The 18257-nt window shown below is 37.7% G+C and overlaps 1 protein-coding gene across 4 annotated transcripts in view; it reads left to right on the top strand.

The window, feature by feature from the left end:
• The first annotated feature begins 2518 nt into the window (after window positions 1–2518).
• The window catches only part of PUM3 (pumilio RNA binding family member 3), a 46931-nt gene continuing 31192 nt past the window's right edge, over window positions 2519–18257 (top strand). Inside the window, exons 1-4 of one of the 4 annotated variants that reach the window (XM_007499517.2) lie at window positions 2519–2647; window positions 14980–15071; window positions 16018–16458; window positions 18117–18252. In XM_007499517.2, coding sequence (XP_007499579.1) covers window positions 14990–15071; window positions 16018–16458; window positions 18117–18252 — 659 coding nt within the window. In that variant the 5' untranslated portion in view covers window positions 2519–2647; window positions 14980–14989. Of the gene's footprint in view, window positions 2994–14979; window positions 15072–16017; window positions 16459–18116; window positions 18253–18257 lie in introns of all 4 variants that reach the window. The other 3 variants (XM_007499515.3, XM_007499516.2, XM_007499518.3) reach the window with 3 other exon arrangements.

Below are 18257 nucleotides of genomic sequence, written 5' to 3' on the forward strand. Positions count from 1 at the left end.
ATAATGGAATATTGGCTGACAGAAAAAAGTTAAGGTACTCTTTCAGAGAAACCTGGGAAGGCTTATATGAACTGATTCAAAGTGAAGTAAACAATCAGAATAACAATAGCCATATAAAAACAACTTGAAAGACTAAGAACTCTGATGAATATAATGAATAACCAGTATTCCATTGGACTGATATTGAAACCTCCTGATAGATGTGACTCAAGACACAATAATAATTTAAAAAGTTTTCAGACACAGCCAATGTAGGAATTTGCTTTGCTCCATTATACATATTTCTTACAAGAATTTGGGTAGGTCTCCCCTCCCATTTGGGATGTTAACTGGAAAAATCACAGAAGTATTAAATAGTCAAAATCACTTTAATCAAGGACAAAAGGGGTTCAGAGCTAGTAGGCCTGGACAATAGAGCTGCATGCCACACAGGACTGCACAGAGTCCCTGAGGATAGAACTATGGCTGCTCTGGTCACAGACCCCTGGGAAATGCCAAACATAGGAGAATGACAATTCCAAAGAGCCATTAAAGTTGGGGAGCTTAAATACCTTTCTAGATGACCTGGGTGCTTAGGGCAAGAGGGACAGTTGATTGACTTTACTATGGTAAGAAAGGAAAATGAGTTCCAGACAAGAATAACAATGAGTGGCTGATGCTTTACAATGGTCACAAAAAGGGAAAGATCCACCCCAGGACTGGGCCACCTCAGTAAAGGCCTTTAGCCTAGGGGGAGAAACCATTGGGACAAAAGAGATACTTAACATCAAATGGGATTAGCTATTCCCAACCAAACTTCGAGGATGTCTATTCTCTGGTGAAGTAGGACCTTCCCTCAGGAGGAAAACTCTCCTGTAACAAGGTCAAAATTCTACCTCCCAACTAAATAAACTGGGGATTTCTAGATTTCCACGCTGACAGGGGGATGGGAAAAGAGTTTATTGAAGTGTTTTTGTTTTAAATACACATAGGAACACAGAAAGTCAGAAGGGATAAAAAGTAAACAGAACAACTTTGAAATTCACTTGTTGAGGGGGCAGCCAGGTAGCTCTGTGGATTGAGAACCAGGTTTAGGTTCAAATGTGACCTCAGCACTTCCAAGCTCTGTGACCCTGGGCAAGTCACTTAATTCCCATTGTCCAGCCCTCACCCCTCTTCGGTCTTGGAACCAATACACAGTATTGATTCTAAGATGGGAGGGAAGGAAGGAAGGAAGGAAGGAAGGAAGGAAGGAAGGAAGGAAGGAAGGAAGGAAGGAAGGAAGGAAGGAAGGAAGGAAGGAAGGAAGGAAGGAAGGAAGGAAGGAAGGAAGGAAGGAAGGAAGGAAGGAAGGAAGGAAGGAAGGAAGGAAGGAAAGAAGGAAGGAAGGAAAGAAGGAAGGAAGGAAGGAAGGAAGGAAGGAAGGAAGGAAGGAAGGAAGGAAGGAAGGAAGGAAGGAAGGAAGGAAGGAAGGAAGGAAGGAAGGAAGGAAGGAAGGAAAGCAGGGGCCCCTCTTTAAGAGAAGATTAAAAAAGAATAGCATGCTGTATATAATATTTGCAATGTCACGCGCAATCATGCTTTAGGTCCTTTTTATTTGCAAATTTTTTGTGCTTGCCCTTGTTTGTCAAGTTGGGGGGGGGTGCTGAGAAAAACAGAAGTGGCACATAATTTCAACCTTAAAAGAACCAACTCCTCAAAACGAAGGATCTTCCCTTTCCAAACTGAAGGGACATTAGGTAAGTGCTGTACTTCATACAGAAAGCGCTCTCCCACGAGCTGGCTGTGTTACTTTAGGTCAGTCAACTGCCCTCTCTGAGCTAGGGCAATTGAAATCTTTGTACAATAAGGAGTGGACTCTAAGGTTCCATCCACCTCTAAAGTCTCTGCTCCTCGAGAAGCAATGCAGGAGGACCTGAGCTCATATACTAGCTCCTTCCCTCTCTCTCCCCCAGCGCCCCAACAAGAGGTACTAACTAGAGGTTCGGTGACAAGCAACTCTTTAGTCCATTTCTTCAGGAAATAGAACGAACGAGATGGATTAATCACTTTGTGCCAATCACTTTGCTGCAGTCGTTTCAATAGTATCCGACTCTTTGTAACCCCTTGTGGTGTTTTCTTGGCAAAGGTACTGTAATGGTTTGACATTTCTTCCTCCAGCTCGTTTTTTTAATAGATGATAAAACTGAGGCAAAAAGGCTTGAGTGACTTTCCCAGTCACACAGCTAGTGTGAGGGCATATTTGATCTTACGAAGATAAGTCTTCTTAATTTCAGGCTAGGAACTCTAGCTACTGCGTTATCTAAATACCGAAATAAAATATAAAGCCCTGAAAGAATAAGGAGAAAAAACATTAAATCAGAGAATGATGGTAAGGGCGCAGGAAAAAAACGTCACAGCGAGCTGTCGCCGACTTTGCCTTTTTAAACTATGGATTTCTTTAAGGCCATATTTCTTCCTCAATGAATACAAGTGACGTTTATGCAGAAACCCAATAGGAACCCTCGTTCTTTCCCTCCGCCCGCCCAGCCTTTCCCTTTCGACCGGAAAACGGAAGCCAGAAAACGGCTTCCAGTGACTGGAGGCAGAAAAGAGGGGGAGGGCGGGCCCAAGAGTGCAGAAGCGGAAACAGCCTAAACGTCAGTTCTGAGACGGCGGCACGTGTGTGGTGAGTGCGGGGTTTAAGCGGCCCTCAGGGGTTCTGGCTGAAGGCTCTGGGCACGTGAGCCTGTGAGGCCAGCGGGTAAGCCTTTGTCTTCGTGGGCTCCGCTTGGGGCTGGGGGGTCCTTCTTGGTGTTACTGGGGACGGCGGTTAATCACCGGTCCTGCAGTCTGATCCGAGGCCCTGTAACCAACGCTCTGGAGAAGCCGCCAGCCTTGCAAGCCACCGGCAGCCTCAGCCGCTGACAGTCTTCTCGGAAAGAGAAGGTTGGGGTTTTTGTTTTTGACTTTTTATTTCTCCCCAGGACCGAGGAGGAAAGGAAAAGTATTTCATGAATACAAGCATCTCTTAAGTAATTACCACTGTTTTTAGTCCCCATTTTTTCTTTCTCAAACCCAGCCACTTCGCAATATGGGGAACGGGGACAGAATTTTCACGGGGCCTTTGGGCAAAGGAGCAGATGGCATAGGAAGGGGATAAGGGCACTGGATTTGGAGACGTTGGCCCTAGACTCGCCATTTAAAATCTTGTGTGGTCCTGGGAGTTACTCGTTCTCCCTTTCAGGTTCCTTATCTTTAAAATTAGGTTGGAGAAGAGGGCGTACCAGGTAACTTCAAAAGAAATTTTCTTTTCCAAATCTGTGAATCTTTGGACTTATTTGGGCAAATCGGTTCATTTTTCTGAAAATTGGACTATAGCAATATGATATAAAGTATAAACTAAGGACCCCCAAGAGTTGCCGAAGATCAAAACTATTTTTGCTATAATGAGAAGCCTTCGTTGTTTTCATGACGTTTTCATTTTATGTGCCTATGGATAAATCCTATGTAAAACAAAAGCTGGGGGAAGGAGGAGGGGGGCGGTTTCCTACTACCTTAGAACGGGTGCACAGCACTGATTCATTAAAATGAAAGGTGAGGGTTTGTTTTTTCAAGTATAAAGCAGACCTGAGACTAAAAACTTTGAAAATCCTTGGAATACAGAATAAATGATCTTGGCAGAGTGTTCAAAGGGCATATGTTGGATAAGGTCGGAGGAAAGACCTGGCTGTCATTGGTATCTTAGAATTGGAATCTTAGATCTATAGAGGGTTTTGCTCTATAGATCTGTATGGGTTTTGCTGACATTAGGGAGAATTTTCCATTTCTGAGGAATGAGATGTACCCAGGGTGCTCTTTTTTTCCATGTGTGCTCCTTTCAGCCTTTACATTAGCCACGGATCAATTTATTTATGTAGCTACCTTATTTTGGCCTAGCACCCACTGTGAAAATGAAGGAAAGAAAAAGGATAATTTAGATATGATTTGTGCATTCAATATGGGGTAAGGGAACCAGAAAAGGAAGGAGTAGGGATAGATATATAGATAACCCACTTTGTAAATCTTAAAAGCATTTTCTTAGTTAGTCTGCGGAAGATGGTAAGAGGGTTGTTATTTCATATTTGTATTCTCTTAGATTCTATTCTGTAGTGTAGATGCCATTTAGTTTCGGGGTTTTTTTTCTTAACCCTTGGCTTCTATCCTAGAATCAGTACTGAATATTGATTCCAAGGCAGAAGAGTGAAAAGGACTATGTAATGGGAATTCAGGGATTTGCTCAGAAGTGTCTGGGGCCAAATTTGAACCCAAGACCTCCCATTTTTAGATTTGGCTTTCAATCCACTGAGCTACCTAGCTGCCCCCCACCATGTAGTTTTTATATTGCATGGTAATGGGAATTCTAGCTCTGGTATTTTTTGCCTATATGAACTTCACCTCCCTGGACTTGGTTTGCTTATCTTTAAAATGGTGATTACAAAATACTACCTAACTTACAGGAAGTATCTCTATTTTTCCACATCCCCTCCAACATTTCTCATTTTGCCCTTTTATTATTTTAACCAATCTGATAGGTGTGAGATGACATCTCAGTTGTTTTGATTTATATTTTTTTAATTAATGACTTAGAGCAGTTTCTTCAGCTAAAAACTATTCATATATTTTGACTATCAATTGGAGAATGATGCATTACATATTTGACAAAATCCCCTATATATTTTGGATATTGGACCTTTATCTGAGAAACTGTATGCAAAACTTTTTTCTCAACTTGCTACTTCTAATCTTGGCTACATTGTTAGAATTTGTACAATAACTCTTTGTTTTAAATGTATTCAAAATTATCCATTTTACATTTCACAATGCTTTCTATCTCTTGTTCATTCATAATTTCTCCTATCCTTAAATCCGGTAATATGTTCCCTATTCTTCTAATTTGTTTCCTTTTTTTTCTAATTTGTTTCTGATATGTAGTTATAATAATAAAATAAGATAAATTTAACTCCTTAGCCAAACATTTAAGACCCTTCATAATAAGTCTCCTTGCTATCAGCCTTGTTTCACATTACCTTGCTTTATGTACTCTGTATTCTAGCTAAAGTTGCCTCTTCATTGTCCTTCAAACTTAACATGCCACCTGTCATGTTACATTGATGGCTGATTACCCTCTGCTCCTAGAAAACATTCAATCTTCTCTACCTTTGAGGCTCTCACATAAGGAGCCATCTCTTCAAAGAGACTTTTCCTGATTCTCCTTGATAACATCTTTTAGATTCTGTTACAGAAGGGTATCTAGCTTCTCTCCTTTGCTTTCATGACATACAACCTTCTGTTATACTTAGTTGTATTATGTAGGCCCAGAGGAGAAAGTTGTTTTTTTTTTTAAGTTTTCTATCCCAATACCTAGCACATAGAAGATGTTAACCAAAATAATTTAATTTTGAAAGTTACTGAAAACTTGCTGGTTACATCCATTTTTTGGATGCAGACAATCCCAACACTTTCAGAACTCACAATCCAACCATGCATGTGTAACAGAAGCTAAGTATTTGAGATGAACCAGCTATATTATTTGGGGATTTCTTTTTAATAGGTCTCCTTTTCATATAATTAGACATGGGTAGGTTATGAATATAGTCTTAATATTGTGGGATTTTAGGATGGAGACAAAATAAATGGTGATGATGTGCTACTCAGTTCTCTCAAACTATTAAGTATGATTTTATATTATTTTAAGTTAATTTATTTAGTCAATTTAGAACATTATTCCTTGCTTACAAGAATTATATTATTTCCCTCCCTCCCTTTGATATTCTTGATTTTTTTTTTCTTCCAAATGAATTTGCTATAGTTTTTTCTAATTCAGTAAAAAAAGTTTCTTGGTAGTTTAATGGGTATGGCACTAAATAAGTAAATTAGTTTAGGTAGGATTGTCATTTTTATTATGTTAGCTCATCCTACCCATGAGCAATCAATGTTTTTCCAATTGTTTTGATCTTTTAATTGTGTGGATAGTGTTTTGTAGTTGTGTTCATATAGTTCCTGTGTTTGTCTTGGCAGATAGATTTCTAAGTATTTTATATTGTCTAGGATGATTTTAAATGGAATTTCTCTTTCTAACTCTTGTTGCTGAGATGTGTTAGAAATATATAGAAATGCTGATGATTTATGTGGGTTTATTTTGTAACCTGGAACTTTGCTGAAGTTGTTAATTATTTCCACAAGCTTTTTGGTGGATTCTCTAGGATTCTTTACGTAGACCATCATATCATCTGCAGTGATAGCTTGGTCTCCTCATTGCCTATTTTAATACCTTCAATTTCTTTTTCTTCTCTAATCGCTACAGCTAGTGTTTCTAGTACAATGTTAAATAAGAGGTGATGATGGGCATCCTTGTTTCACACCTTATCTTATTGGGAAGGCTTCTAATTCATTACCATTGCAGATGATGTTTGCTGCTGGTTTTAGATGAATACTGTTTATTATTTTTAGGAAAGACCCTTCTATTCCTATGCTTTCTAGTGTTTTCAGTAGGAATGGGTGTTGTATTTTGTCAAAGGCTTTTTCTGCATCTATTGAGATAATCATGTGGTTTTTGTCGGTTTGCTTGTTGATATGGTCAATTATGTGGATGGTTTTCCTAATATTGAACCATCCTTGCATTCCAGGTATGAATCCTACCTGGTCATAGTGAATAACCCTCCTGATCACTTGCTGGAGTCTTTTTGCTAGTATCCTATTTAAGATTTTTGCATCTGTATTCATTAAGGAGATGGGTCTATAGTTTTCTTTCTCCATTTTTGACCTGCCTGGCTTTGAAATCAGTACTATATTTGTGTCATAAAAGGAATTTGGCAGATCTTCTTTGCTTATTCTATCAAATAGTTTCTATAATATTGGGATTAGTTGTTCTTTGAGTGTTTGATATAATTCATTTGTGAATCCATCTGGAATTGGGGATTTTTTCTTAGGGAGTTCTTTCTTTGATGGTTTGTCCAATTTCTTTTTCTGATATGGGGTTGTTTAGGTAATCTATTTCTTCCTCTGTTAGTCTAGGCAATTTATATTTTTGTAAATATTCACCCATATCACCTAGATTGCCATATTTGTTACCATATAATTGGATATAATTTTTATTGGATTTAATTGGATATAATAAAAATATAATTTTTAATGATTGCCTTAATTTCCTCTTCATTAGAGATGAGGTCTCCCTTTTCCTCTTGGATACTGTCAATTTGGTTTTCTTTCTTTTTTTTAATTAGATTGACCAGTACTTTGTCTATTTTATTTGTTTTTCAAAGTATCAGCTTCTAGTCTTATTTATTAAATCAATTTCCTCTTGGATACTGTCATTTTGGTTTTCTTTCTTTTTTTAATTAGATTGACCAGTACTTTGTCTATTTTGTTTTTCAAAGTACCAGCTTCTAGTCTTATTTATTAAATCAATAGTTCCTTGACTTTCAATTTTATTAATTTCTCCTTTGATTTTTAGGATCTCTAATTTAGTCTTCATCTGAGGGTTTTTAATTTGTTCACTTTATAATTTTTTAATTTGCATGCCCAATCCTTTGACCTCTGTCCTCTCTAGTTTGTTAATATATGAACTTAAGGATATGAATTTCCCCCTGAGTACTGCTTTGGCTGCATCCCATAGGTTTTTAAAGGATGTCACATCATTGTTATTTTCTTCAATGAAATTATTGTTTCTCTGATTTGTTCTTTAATTGATTTTGGAGAATCGTATTGTTTAATTTCCAGTTAATTTTTGATTTGACTCTCTTCATGTTCCCTTACTAATTATTAGTTCATTGCATTGTGATCTGAGAAGGTTGCATTTATTATTTCTGCGCTTTTGCACTTGTTTGCAATATTTTTATGCCCTTATACATGGTCATTTTTTGTGAATGTACCATGTGCTGCTGAAAAGAAGGTTTATTCCCTTTTGTCCCTATTTATTTTTCTCCACATATCTACTAACTCTAATTTTTCTAAGATTTCATTCACTTCCCTTATATCTTTCTTATTTATTTTTTGTTTTGATTTATTTAGTTCTGATAGAGGAAGGTTCAGGTCTCCCACTAGTATAGTTTTTCTATCTATTTCATCCACATGAGCTCCACTAGTTTCTCCTTTAGAAATTTGGATGCTATGCCATTTGGTGCATACATGTTGAGTACTGATATTTCCTCATTGTCTATACTGCCTTTTATCAGGATGTAATTACGTTCCCTATCCCTTTTAATCAGATCTATTTTTACTTTGGCTTTGTCAGATATTATGATTATGACTCCTGCCTTCTTTTTATCAATTGATGCCCAATAGATTTGGCTCCATCCTCTTACTTTGACCCTATGTGTATCTACCTTCCTCATATGTGTGTCTTGTAGACAGTGTAAAGATTAAAATTTAGGGGAGACTGAGGCAGGTAGAAATTAGTTTCTCTCTGTAAGGAGTATTATATTTTTATGAGGTTTATTAAAGGTTGAGAATTTAAGAATATACAAGTAAGAAAAGGCACGTGGCAGGTGGGCCATAAGGCCCACCCAAAATTCCACTCACATCATGAGACGCATCTGTTTGCCAGTGGAGACAGGAAGTCAAGAGCTCCCGCCTATGGGGAAAACCCTTTAAATAAAATTTTGCTCTCGTCCCAGGTGAGAATTCAATGAGATTAGAGGGCATTCTGGGAGCTAGCAAGGACTCCTGGGGAATGGAGTCCAGAGTTCAAAATCCCAATTTTACATTCCCCCCCCCCCCCCCCCCCCCGTTTGATCCTCTGGGAAGAAGTCCTTCCCCAAAGGATCATAAAACATAATCAATTTAAAGATTATAATAATTTGAGGATAAGAGAAAAAAAAGAACAAAACCAATAATTGCTGAACGAATTGACAAAAAGCCAGTTAGGGGGCAGTCCCCTTTGGCATGAAAGTATACATACAAATGAATGTTCAATCAACCACACCCACAAGTTCAATTTTGTGCAACTTGTGGTCTGGAGGCTTCTTCATGGTGGCTTCTCCAACAGTTCAGTTCTGGATTCAGAAAGGTAGCTTCTTTTTTACCTAAACTTCTTCTCAAAAGGAATTTAAATAATGATATTTTTTACATTCCCCCCGTTAAGAGGGTGATTGACAAATACAGAATCACTTAGGGATGCATGGCTGAAGTATGAGGTATATGAATCAATTGGCAAGAGATATTAAAAAGATATCAGAAAAATCCAAAGAAAAAAAGAAAAAACTGGATAAAATATAGACTATCAAAGTCTTATGTGTAAAAATTCCAAGTAAAAGAAAAATAAATCTATAACAGGTCCTTCAATCAAAATGATCTAAGCAATGATGCATTTACCCAGTCAGTAGCCAGGACTACAGAAAGTTGCCACACTATGAGAGGCAGAAAAGAAAGGGACCAGATTATAGAAGCCAAGTAGGAGCCAAGTTTTCCAGGATACTCTTCAGTGAGTATTTTCAGAGTGAGTGTGGACACAAGGAAAGCCTATGTCTAACAATGTTAAACACAGTAACCTCGAGTCTTCACACTAGGTTCAAGACCTTTGTATTGGCCGAGAAGTGCATTAATCCATCCTGGATTGGCTTTTCTTTGGCTCTGTGCAATGGCTCTTTTGTGTATATCTTGTCCTGGAATCAGACAGAATCATTAAGCAAAGTCCCATAATTATTTTAAATAATTAGTAGCATCATTTTTATAGTCACAAGCTTTTTGGGCATTCTCTGACAAATGTATTTCAAACTTATAGTACTGAAAAGCCAAAAAGTTAAAGAAAATCTTAATGCTGGTGACATGTGCTTCAAATATAAAAAGGAGAGAAAAAAACCAAATAGTATATTGCACATGCAAGAAAAATATAATAATAAAAGAGCTTTAAAATTCAAGAATGTAGCTTATAATCATTGACACTCTGTGTCAGCTAAGAAAATATAAAATACAAGGCTTTCTTACCAAAAATGAGGTACATTTCTTTTTCATGTCTGGCCATGCTCCACTGTGAGTAGAAGGCAAATGAATTGAACAAGGTAACAATTTTTCATTTTTAAAATAAAGAACAGTAGTATAAATATGTAGATATCAATATCCCCAAAATTCTCAATAGCGCAATTAATTACAATAGCAAACAAACACACTATCATATTTCACATAAGTTTCTGTATGGCATTTTAAAAAAATTTATGAATCGATGGATATTTGTCACAAGTTTTTACAAATGTAGCAATCTTTCAACCTTGGTAATTAAACATATTTTTAAAACAAAGTAAAACTAAAACCCATCTTGGGTTAAGAACATAATGAAGAAATCTATATATCATTCTGGTGGAAGTAAAATAGTGAGCTGAAGAGTATAAATAAAAGGGGTGCTCCATTTTTTTGGAGGCTTTTTAGGGATACAAATGCCCTGAGATTAACTGTCCAACTTCCATTCACATATTTAGAAATGCGGGAAGGTTGGGGGTTATAAAATGTATTTCACTTCAGCTACTGGGCCTTACCTCATGATAGGGGGCAGGCAAAAATAACCAGAGATTGTTAAAAAAAATTTCAAAAATCATATTTAAAAAACCCTTAAAATCATTTGAGATATTTAGCACATTAAAATTTCCAAAGGTTGTTATACAATTATAACCAGTTCTGATGAAGTCCATCTCTCCTCTATGTGATAATTTACAAAGTCAAAATAGAAAGGCTGTTTTTTTTTTCATATGGGCTTAATTACTATAATATTTGTTTAGCACAGTTATAGGGGAAAAACAACAGAAGTTTAAAACTCAGTACATTCAAAATAAATTCAATCAACCTTCAGTGTAACAGAATAATATTGAATCTAGTAATATATGAACTTAAAATCACAAAGTTAAACCTTAAACAAAAATGCAATAGAAATACAGAGTTTTTATAAACCATTGGAGTTTGAAATGCCTTAAAATCATAACCTCCAGTCTTTAAAGTTCCTTAGGTGTGTGTGTTTTTTGTTTTTGTTTTCTTTTAATTAATTATCCATTTAAATGTCTATTGTCTGAAGGCAGAGTAGTAAGGGCTAGGCAATGGGGACCCGTCCAGCGCCCCACAGCTGGGGAGTATCTGAGGCCAGATTTTAACCCAGGACCGCATGTCTGTAGGCCTGGCTCTCAGTTCGCTGGGCCACCCATTTGCAAATTCAAAGTTGAATCTTTGGGCTGAATCTTCTGGCACGCAGGTGAAATCAATGAAATTACTAGAACAGTCAAAAGGTATCCTTTTAAATAGCCCATTGCTTAAAAGTCTGTTTGAAAAGTCTGTTTCTTCTCCTCTCCCTTTTCTCTCTCTCCTCTGCTACCATCCGCCCATGTGGCCAATAGTTACCAGCTGGTAGAAATGAGTCCTGAGCGGTCTGCTCCAAGGATCTGGGTGATGAGCCGGCTGGGGTCACGCTCATAGGTCTGGGGCGCAGAAACAGGCAGGCAGGCCCGGGAGATCGGGTACCAGGTGATCTTGGTTGAATCAGGTCTGGATGGGGGGGGGGGTGCTGAACGCCCGCAGGCAAAAGCGGCTGAGCCAGGTGGGGAGGGTGGCAAACGCAACAGGTCTGGATCGAGCAGCAGCTTTGTGAGGGTTAAAAAAAAAACTTGGCCAGAGAAGTGTGGCTCAAAAAAAAAAAAATTCTAGGCACTAGATATTAAAGATTGAACCAGAAGATTGAAATATTTCATTTTCCTGAAGTGGTTACGCTAAACTGTAAAGATTAAAATTTAGGGGAGACTGAGGCAGGTAGAAATTAGTTTCTCTCCATAAGGAGTATTATATTTTTATGAGGTTTATTAAAGGTTGAGAATTTAAGAATATACAAGTAAGAAAAGGCACGTGCCAAGTGGGCCATAAGGCCCACCCAAAATTCCACTCAAATCATGAGATGCATCTGTTTGCCAGTGGAGACAGGAAGTCAAGAGCTCCCGCCTACGGGGAAAACCCTTTAAATAAAATTTTGCTCTCGTCCCAGGTGAGAATTCAATGAGATTAGAGGGCATTCTGGGAGCTAGCAAGGACTCCTGGGGAATGGAGTCCAGAGTTCAAATCTCAATTTTACAACAGCATATGATAGGGATTTGGATTCTAATCCACTGTGCTATTTGCTTGTGTTTTATGGGTGAGTTCATTTCATTTACAATTCAGAGTTATGATTACCAGTTGTGTATTTCCCAGGATTTTGATTTCAACTCCTAGTCCTGCCTTTTCTTCTTTCACTCTTTCCTTCTACACCAATGTTTTGTTTTTAATCAGTCCTCCTAATTCCCACCCTTATTTTACTTTCCTTTCTACTCCCCTGCCTTCTTATTCTCCCCTTATTTTCTTTACAGTCTTTTTAACCCCCCCCCCCCATCTGCTCCCTCCCTCCCTCCTTTATATTGCTTCCCTCCCCACCAATCTGTTTGTTACCCATCTACTTCCCTATAGGGCACAAATCAATTCTCTGCCCGAATGGATTGGATTGTTCTTCCCTCTTTGGGTCAATTTCAATGCACATAGGAGTTGAGTATCTCCTATCTCCAACCTCTTTACCCTTCCAGTGTATTGATGTTCTCCCCCCTCCTGCCATGTGCTTCTTTGTGACATATAAAATTTTCCCCCTTCAGTTTCTTTTCCCATTTCTTTTAGTATTAACCTTTTTTTTTGCTCTAGTTGTGTATGTATTTATATATACACACACGTACATGTATTTATGCATACATATATCTATATACATATTTATGTCTTGTCATTTCATCCTATACAGTTTGTCACGGTTCCCTCTACATGTAATTCTACTAGCTGCCCAGGTGATAATAACCATTTTTAAGAGTTATCAATGACCTCTTTTCCTTTAGGGATACATATCATTTTAACTTGTTAGGTCTCTTTAAAAAGTTTTTTTTTGTTTTGTTTTGTTTTTCTTTTTTCCCTCTTTTTTAATTACCTTTTGATGATTCTCTTGAGTTCTGTGCTTAGGCATTAATTTTTCTGTTCAGGTCTGGACTTTTCTTTACAAATGCTTGGAATTCTTCTATTTTGTTGACTGACCATACTTTCCCCTGTAAGAATATAGTCAGTTTTGCTGGTTAGTCGATTCTTTTGGATTGTAGACCTAGTTCCCTTGCTTTCCAGAATATCATATTCCATGCCTTTCTGTCCTTCAGTGTAGATGCAGCCAGATCCTGTGTTATCCTCACTGTGGTTCCATGGTATCTGAATGACTTCTTATCAACTTATAATATTTTTTTCCTTAGTCTGATAGTTCTTGAATTTGGCTATAACATTCCTGGGTTTTGTCAGTTGGGGATTAAAGAACAGGAGGTAATCTGTGGATTCTTTCCATCTCCATTTTCCCCTCTTTTTCTAGGATATCGGGGCAGTTTTCTTGAATAATCTCCTGTAGTATCATATCCAGGCTTTTTCTTTTGTCATAGTCTTCTGGTAGACCAATGATTCTTAGATTGTCTCTCCTTGAACGATTTTCTAAATCCTCTGTTTTGTGAATGAGATGCTTCATATTTTCCTCAATTTTTTCATTCTTTTGGTTTTGTTTTATAGTGCCCTGCTGCCTTGTAAAGTCACTTGATTCTAATTGTTGTATTCTGGTTCTTAAAGACTGGATTTCATCCCTGGCTTTTTGGTCATCCTTGTCCTTCTGGTCTGATTTTCTTTGGAGGTCATCTTTCATCCCCTTTGCCTCATCTTTCATCTTCTTTGCCTTATCTTTCATCTCCTTTGCCTCATTTTCAAGCTGTTTGATTTTGGCTTTCAAGACACTGTTTTCTTGTTTTAGTTCAAGTGCCTCTGTTTCCAGATGATTTATCTTAGTTTTTAAGTTCTTTTCCCAATTGTCTTCAGCCTCTCTTAATTGTGTTTTGAATTCTATTTTAAGATCTTCCAAAGCCTGTGTCCAGTTCTCTGGGTTTTGTTTTATTGCTTGGTGTTCCCTCTTCATCTGTTGCATTTGCTCTTTGTTCATTGCCTGTATAGAAGCTGTTGATTGTACTTTCTTTTTTCTTTTTCTGTTCTTTGCTCATATTTACCCCCATCTTTTCTTCCTGCAGTTATCTGTGCTCTTACTCCTCTCATTTTTTTTTCTTGGTTTTGGGGTTTTCTGTCACCCTTCCCTTTTGGAGTTTTGTCAGCAAGTCTCTCAGGGCAGTCTGTGTGGGAGGGGTATTGGAGCTTTTGCTTCCCTGTACTCTTGAGGCTTGGATTGAATTAAAGTCCAGCAGTCTGTGGGGGAGGGGTGTTGGAGCTTGAGCTTCCCTTTCCTCTGAAGACTTTTGGTATGATTAAGTCCAGCAGGGCTGGGCTTAATGTGCCCTGAGGCCAAAAACCTCCTGGAAGGGGGGAGCAATATGAGGGTCTCTGCTGCAACAACTAGGCTTTCTGCTCTGTGTTCTTTCTCTAACTCCTTCCCCACCACCTGTGTTTGATGCTCTGAGCCTGGCACAGCTTTGTCTCCAACGTACTCCCTCCAGACCAGTGCCTTGGCCCGCCCTGAGGTTCCAGCTGCCACTGGAGGCTTAGAGCTCTGGTGGGTGAGGGGGGAGGGGGCTGGTACTTTCCTTTTCCCTTCCCTTTAAACCCGAATATTCTCAAATTCTGGCTTTCCAGGGGCATACCTTTTAAATTGAGTCCAGCAGAGAGGATTCCTTGGCTCTCTCTTGTTGTTTGGTTTGATTTTCAGTCCCCTAGGATTGTTTAGTTTGTAATTGTTAGGGAAGGATTTTCAGAGGTCTGCCTCTAAGCTGTCATCTTGACTCTGCCTCACTCTTTAAGTATAATTTTAAATGAGGCCTGTGTTACAGTGCCTAAAATATTGTTTCTAGGGTATTGTAGTTACCAGAATATTCATATTATCATACTATATAATACTGTGTGTTTTATTTAACTTTTTAAATCCTTGTGGAGAACTTTACTTTCCATGTAGGTGGATGCTTTCTCTGTTACTTGAGTGCTTAATTTGGTGATTATGACTTGATTAAATTAGTCCTTTGGTTTATTTTACAGAATTGCTATTATGGAAGTCAAAGGTAAAAAAAATTTCACAGGAAAGAGTGGAAAGACATCACAGGGAAGAAAAAGATTTAAAAAGGATGATGGTAAGACAGCTGTTCTCCCTAACGTTGTTTTAGCTGTTAGAACACTTTTGAGGCAAGGAATATAACATAGGAAGTAAATACTAGACTATATCAATTGGTAAAAAAGCAGAATTTGAATGTTATCCGAAATACTGGAATGTCATTAGATATATCCAGGTGCATTCACATTCAAACCTAAGGATTTATAAATTACAAAAAATAAATCAGTAGTGCAGTGTGTATGGTGCCAACAATCATCTCTTAAAGGAAAACCCCTAACTGGAATCACAAGTTCTATATTTTTTGGAGTGGGGTAGCAATGTTATTATTGCCTTTTTACTGAAAATAATTTACCAAAACATTTTTCATTTCAGTTAAATTTGTTAACCCTTCAGTAAACAGAATATTCTTAGCTTTAGTCTCAGATCTCAGTGTCTCTATTGTCATTGCTCATTATTTATCAGAAGTCAGTGTTAGGAAAAAAAGAAAAATCCTAATAACTATGACTAACTAAATAGGTTTTTTTACATAAGCCTTATATCTTACAAGATTCTGACTTTTTTGTTAGAGTATTGAATTTTCACAATAATGCTGATTCAAATGCTTATATTAGAGACAATTAGAAATACAGCTACTTCAAAATCTATGCCAAATTAATGTCAATTGAGTTAACCTCACAGAACTTATTTGTCAGTGATCATAGAGATCAGTTGGTATTATGTTACTCATTTTTCCCTATCGATTTTATTCTAACAACTTGAAGTGAATATTTTATTGTTTTAAATCTTCCCATTACAGAAGAGAATTAAAGTCTTGCTGAAATATAATTTGGTATTTCTAATCTTAATTATTGATTAATAAATTAAAAAGTATTTGTGTCTTTCATAAAAATCTGTTGTCAGTTGAGAAAAAGCATGATTCTAAGAACTATGTATCTGTTCTAACTATTATGTATTAACAAATATAGATTCTAAATCTCCAAAGAAGTTTCCAAATAAAGGTGATGAAGGAGGTGGACCTAAATTCAGCTCCAATAAGTTTGAGAAAAGTAACACAAAACCTGGGAAAACTGGAATGAAACAGTTAAAGAATAAGCAACAAGGAAACACATTGCCTAAGAAAACTGGCACAAAGCAATTTCAGAATAAACAGGAGGGGGACAAGCTACCCAAGAAAACTGGTACAAAACAGTTGAAGAGCAAGCAAGAGGCAGGAGACAGGTTACCCAAGAAAAATGGTACAAAACAATTCAAGAAGAAACAGGAGGGAAGCATGTTGTCCAAGAAAACTGGTGTGAAACAATTCAAGAAGAAACAGGAGGGGGATATGTTACCCAAGAAAACTAGCCCGAAGCAATTCAAGAATAAACAGACAAAAAGAAAATTCCAATCCGAGGGCAAAGGTGAAGGTAAATACTTCATAGGGAAACTTGCTTTGCTAGGTAAGGGAAGTGGAGAGTGCTAGCCTCAGTCAGGAAGCCCCAAGTTCAAATTCAGCCTCAAGCACTTACTAGCTATGGATCCCTAGGCAACTTACTTAAATCTGTCTGTTTTGGTTTCCTTATCCTGGAAAAAAAGGGGGTAGGGGGAGCATCTGGGTAGCTCAGTGGATTGAGTGTCAGGCCTAGAGAGGGGAGGTCCTACATTCAAATCTGGCCTCATACACTTCCCAGCTGTGTGACCCTGGGCAAGACACTTGACCCCCATTGTCTAGTCCTTACCACTCTTTTGCCTTGGAGCCAATAGACAATATTGACTCCAAGATGGAAGGTAAGGGTTTTGGGAAAAAAAAATGGAAACAAGATCACCTACTTCCAAGGATTTCGGTGAGGATAAAATAGGCAAACTTTAAAGCCCTATGTAAATTCTAGCTTTTATGTTTTTGTTGAGTACAAGTTTAATTACTATTTATACTTCGTCAGCAAGCTCTTATTAATTGCCAACTGTACCGGATACTATACTACACCCTGGTAATACAAAGAAAAGCAAAACATATTGGATGTAGCTATTAATGGAAGTGGCTCAGGTGGAGAAATGTAAAATTTGTAATCGCCCTCTGGCCTGGTTTATCACCACAATAGCAATAACCAATAGAAACTGGTTCACCACTACTATAACAATATCCAATAGAATGTATATTCCTCCAGGGCAAGGATGATTTTTCTTTCTCCAGTGTCTTCATGTAGTCAGTATTTAATAAATATTGTTCAGTTGAATTGGATAAAATAACTAAAGTGCCTAACTTCTTTATCTACTTTTATTTCATTTAAATATCCCAGCCACCCTGTGAGATAAGTTCTATAGATGTTTATAGTTAAGATGAGGGAATTAAGACAGTTTGGGTGACTTACCCCTAGACACTGATAGTGTCAAAGATAGCATTGAACCCAAGTGTTCCTGACTTAATACATTAATATGGTAAACCAATAACCATCTCTTCCACTTTCTAAAAGACTTAGGGGCATTGATCTAGAGCTGAAAAAGACCTTTAAGGTTTTATTTTCACACTTGTTCATTTTACAGATTAAAAAATGTGAGGCCCAGCCCAGAGAGATTAAATATCTTGTCCCAGATTACATAGAAAAAAAGTGATAGAGCCAGGATTTGAATGTTAGTCATCTCATACCATTTACACTACACCTGTTTGCCTAGATCCTCCAATGTACTTAAGGGCAACAGGTGGCACAATGGATAGAGTGCTGGGCCTAGAGTCAGAAGACCCACATTCAAATGTGGCCTCAGACAACTACTAGTTGTGGGACCATGGGCAAGTCATTTACTCCTGTTTGCTTGAGTTGGAGATAGCCTAAGAGTAGTACAATGAGGAAAGAGGGATATGAGGGAAAAGATGGAAGGTATTTCAAGGGTGGAGTCTTTCATCTGTGTCACTGTTTCTAATGATTACCAACTTCTGTTGTCAATTGTAAGAGTATATGGTGATGCCATTTTTGAGATGAACAAAGCCACAAGGAAATAACTCAGTTATTATTTCAGATTTTATTCGTTGGGAGAGGCAAGAGGCAATGAGTACATTAGATATGTAATAGATTATATTTTCTTTACTCAGAAACCGCAGCTAAGAAACCCAAGTGGGATGAGTTGAAAAAGAAAAAGAAAGAACTGAGGCACAGCAGACAACTCAGTGATAAAAACAACTATGACACCGTAATCAAGGCAAAGCAAATTTGGGAATACCTAAGAAGGTAGT

This window comes from Monodelphis domestica, chromosome 7, assembly GCF_027887165.1.
Source record: "Monodelphis domestica isolate mMonDom1 chromosome 7, mMonDom1.pri, whole genome shotgun sequence".
In the NCBI taxonomy this organism is placed as follows: Eukaryota; Metazoa; Chordata; class Mammalia; order Didelphimorphia; family Didelphidae; genus Monodelphis; species Monodelphis domestica.